The 4578-nt window shown below is 48.8% G+C and overlaps 1 protein-coding gene across 1 annotated transcript in view; it reads left to right on the forward strand.

The window, feature by feature from the left end:
- Positions 1–1828: 1828 nt before the first annotated feature.
- Positions 1829–4578, forward strand: part of LOC117441629 (stabilin-2-like) — a gene marked incomplete at both ends in the record, with an annotated part of 24186 nt that continues 21436 nt past the window's right edge. The window contains 8 exons of the mRNA XM_071202264.1: positions 1829–1927; positions 2062–2109; positions 2308–2441; positions 2525–2627; positions 2700–2780; positions 3061–3150; positions 3221–3328; positions 3978–4109. Of these exons, the coding sequence (XP_071058365.1) occupies positions 1829–1927; positions 2062–2109; positions 2308–2441; positions 2525–2627; positions 2700–2780; positions 3061–3150; positions 3221–3328; positions 3978–4109 (795 nt within the window). The remainder of the gene's footprint in view (positions 1928–2061; positions 2110–2307; positions 2442–2524; positions 2628–2699; positions 2781–3060; positions 3151–3220; positions 3329–3977; positions 4110–4578) is intronic.

The raw sequence follows: 4578 nt of genomic DNA on the forward strand, positions 1-4578 counted from the left end.
CTCTTCCTCATGTCTCTTCTACTTCAACATGTGTCCCCTCTTCTCCGTGTCTCTTCTACGTCAACATGTGTCCCCTCTTCTCCGTGTCTCTTCTACTTCAACATGTGTCCCCTCTTCTTCATGTCTCTTCTACTTCAACATGTGTCCCCTCTTCCTCATGTCTCTTCTACTTCAACATGTGTCCCCTCTTCTCCGTGTCTCTTCTACGTCAACATGTGTCCCCTCTTCTCCGTGTCTCTTCTACTTCAACATGTGTCCCCTCTTCTTCATGTCTCTTCTACTTCAACATGTGTCCCCTCTTCTCCGTGTCTCTTCTACTTCAACATGTGTCCCCTCTTCTTCATGTCTCTTCTACGTCAACATGTGTCCCCTCTTCCTCATGTCTCTTCTACTTCAACATGTGTCCCCTCTTCTCCGTGTCTCTTCTACTTCAACATGTGTCCCCTCTTCTTCATGTCTCTTCTACGTCAACATGTGTCCCCTCTTCCTCATGTCTCTTCTACTTCAACATGTGTCCCCTCTTCTTCATGTCTCTTCTACATCGACACGTGTCCCCTCTTCTTCATGTCTCTTCTACATCAACATGTGTCCCCTCTTCTCCGTGTCTCTTCTACATCAACATGTGTCCCCTCTTCTTCATGTCTCTTCCACATCAACATGTGTCCCCTCTTCTTCATGTCTCTTCTACTTCAACACGTCTCTGGATCTGACCGTGTTGTGTTCAGGCGACCTGGTTAGTATCAGTGCTACCTTCCCCATCGTATCGTTGAGTCTCTGGATCTGACCGTGTTGTGTTCAGGCGACCTGGTTAGTATCAGTGCTACCTTCCCCATCGTATCGTTGAGTCTCTGGATCTGACCGTGTTGTGTTCAGGCGACCTGGTTAGTATCAGTGCTACCTTCCCCATCGTATCGTTGAGTCTCTGGATCTGACCGTGTTGTGTTCAGGCGACCTGGTTAGTATCAGTGCTACCTTCCCCATCGTATCGTTGAGTCTCTGGATCTGACCGTGTTGTGTTCAGGCGACCTGGTTAGTATCAGTGCTACCTTCCCCATCGTATCGTTGAGTCTCTGGATCTGACCGTGTTGTGTTCAGGCGACCTGGTTAGTATCAGTGCTACCTTCCCCATCGTATCGTTGAGTCTCTGGATCTGACCGTGTTGTGTTCAGGCGACCTGGTTAGTATCAGTGCTACCTTCCCCATCGTATCGTTGAGTCTCTGGATCTGACCGTGTTGTGTTCAGGCGACCTGGTTAGTATCAGTGCTACCTTCCCCATCGTATCGTTGAGTCTCTGGATCTGACCGTGTTGTGTTCAGGCGACCTGGTTAGTATCAGTGCTACCTTCCCCATCGTATCGTTGAGTCTCTGGATCTGACCGTGTTGTGTTCAGGCGACCTGGTTAGTATCAGTGCTACCTTCCCCATCGTATCGTTGAGTCTCTGGATCTGACCGTGTTGTGTTCAGGCGACCTGGTTAGTATCAGTGCTACCTTCCCCATCGTAGCGTTGAGTCTCTGGATCTGACCGTGTTGTGTTCAGGCGACCTGGTTAGTATCAGTGCTACCTTCCCCATCGTATCGTTAATCTCTGGATCTGACCGTGTTGTGTTCAGGCGACCTGGTTAGTATCAGTGCTACCTTCCCCATCGTATCGTTGAGTCTCTGGATCTGACCGTGTTGTGTTCAGGCGACCTGGTTAGTATCAGTGCTACCTTCCCCATCGTATCGTTGAGTCTCTGGATCTGACCGTGTTGTGTTCAGGCGACCTGGTTAGTATCAGTGCTACCTTCCCCATCGTATCGTTGAGTCTCTGGATCTGACCGTGTTGTGTTCAGGCGACCTGCCAGCTGCTGTCCTCTCAGTGGACATGTGTCTGTGACGATGGATACTCCGGAGACGGACACGTGTGTTATGGGACCGTCTTCCAGGTGAGCTCCAGCTGTCCACACCTCACCTGTCCACACCTCACCTGTGTTTCTTTACCTCAATGTTAAAATACTCACATTCAAAGTCTGGAGTAAATGTACTTAGTTACTTTCTGTACTCTCCGTGATGCCTTCAGGCGCTGATGACTCTGCCGGATGTTTCTGAGTTTTCCACCTGGACCACTGTGAGTACAAACTGATTCCAGATATTCAGCACAGTTGTAAAACAAAGAGAGGACATAATCCCATGTGATCTCAGATGATCCCATGTGATCTCAGGTGATCCCATGTGATCTCAGATGATCCCATGTGATCTCAGGTGATCCCATGTGATCTCAGGTGATCCCATGTGATCTGAGATGTGTCCCTGTGGTTGTGTTCAGGACTCTGGTGTGTCCTGGTCTCTGTCGGATCAGAACCTCACACTCCTGGTCCCGTCCTCGGCTGCCGTCTCTAAGATGTCCTCAGAGGACAGAAGCTTCTGGACCCTGACGGGCAATCTGCCCAGCCTCCTCAGGTCTGACCTCTGACCCAGCTGCACCTCTCAGAGTGTGTGCGTTAGCGCTGACAGCTAGCATGTGTCCTCTGTGTCCTCCACAGGAACCACATGATCCCGGGGAACTTCCCGTTGTCCAGCCTGAGCAGCGCTTCCTCTCTGACCTCGCTCCTCAAGACATCACTTCCTGTTTCCACCACCGACCAGGTGAGTCCTGTTTATGTTAGGTCACACACCTGTGAGGACCCACAGAGTCTGAAGGTGTGACGCTTCGTGCAGGTGCAGTTCTCTGTGGGAGGAGCCACCATCACCACGGCGGACATCGCTGCCACCAACGGACTGATCCACGTCATCGACCAGGTGATCACATGACACGCTGCGGAACACAATGACATCACTACGTAACACTCCTATTGGCTAGCGCTCCAACACATTGTACGTGATAGGCTAAGAGGCTAAGCTGGTTGACCAGTCACATCAGAGCCGACTTCGCTCTGGTTTCAGACAGAGGGTGAAAAGAGGCAGTATGAGAACAAAAATCTTGAGCTTTTTGAACATTAAACAATTTTCGAAACAACTCTGTAACCACATCAATGCTAACGATGCTAACGATGCTAATGGCCCTTCTTCCTGTCTGCAGGTCCTGGTTCCCGACAGGAAGCTGAGTGAAGGTCTGCTGGAGACGCTCGCCCTGCGTCCGGAGTTCTCTCTCTTTAGATCGTACCTCATCGTACGTAGTATCTCAATGTAATCAATATATATGTTGACGTGTTGTTGTAACGGTGTGTGATGGCGTGCAGGACTACAACCTGACGGAGGAGATCGAGCAGGCGGACGAGTTCACCGTCTTCGCCCCGACTGACGCTGCCGTCACGGATTACCTCACCAAGATGGCCGCCACCGCTCTGGTACGGTACTCATTCCTGATCGACTGGCAGTGAACAAACATGGCTGTGTTTCGTGTCAGTGAAAAGGCTTTTACTCTGAAACAGGATGTGAATACGGTGTCAGTGAAAAGCTTTTACTCTGAAACAGGATGTGAATACGGTGTCAGTGAAAAGGCTTTTACTCTGAAACAGGATGTGAATACGGTGTCAGTGAAAAGCTTTTACTCTGAAACAGGATGTGAATACGGTGTCAGTGAAAAGCTTTTACTCTGAAACAGGATGTGAATACGGTGTCAGTGAAAAGGCTTTTACTCTGAAACAGGATGTGAATACGGTGTCAGTGAAAAGGCTTTTACTCTGAAACAGGATGTGAATACGGTGTCAGTGAAAAGCTTTTACTCTGAAACAGGATGTGAATACGGTGTCAGTGAAAAGGCTTTTACTCTGAAACAGGATGTGAATACGGTGTCAGTGAAAAGCTTTTACTCTGAAACAGGATGTGAATACGGTGTCAGTGAAAAGGCTTTTACTCTGAAACAGGATGTGAATACGGTGTCAGTGAAAAGGCTTTTACTCTGAAACAGGATGTGAATATGGTGTCAGTGAAAAGCTTTTACTCTGAAACAGGATGTGAATACGGTGTCAGTGAAAGGCTTTTACTCTGAAACAGGATGTGAACACGACCCGGTACCACGTGGTTCTGTCTGAGCGCCTCCTGAGGACCGAGCTGCAGCCCGGAGGGTTCAGAGCCACCATGCTGGGAGAGAGCTTCCAGCTGAGGTTCAGCCCCAGGGAGGGGAAGGTGAGGCATATCACCCTCTGATCGATATCACACTGTCCGATCAATATCACACCCTCTGATCAATATCACCCTCTGATCGATATCACACTCTCTGATCGATATCACACTCTCTGATCAATATCACACTCTCCGACGATATCACACTCTCTGATCAATATCACACTCTCCGATCAATATCACACTCTCCGATCAATATCACACTCTCCGATCGATATCACACTCTCTGATCGATATCACACTCTCTGATCGATATCATACTCTATGATCAATATCATACTCTCTGATCAACATCACACTCTCCGATCAATATTACACTCTCCGATCGATATCACACTCTCCGATCGATATCACACTCTCTGATCGATATCACACTCTATGATCTGATCGATATCACACTCTCTGATCAATATCACACTCTCCGATCAATATCACACTCTCCGATCGATATCACACTCTCCGATCGATATCA

This window comes from Pseudochaenichthys georgianus, unplaced genomic scaffold (genome assembly GCF_902827115.2).
Source record: "Pseudochaenichthys georgianus unplaced genomic scaffold, fPseGeo1.2 scaffold_1854_arrow_ctg1, whole genome shotgun sequence".
Taxonomy (NCBI): Eukaryota; Metazoa; Chordata; class Actinopteri; order Perciformes; family Channichthyidae; genus Pseudochaenichthys; species Pseudochaenichthys georgianus.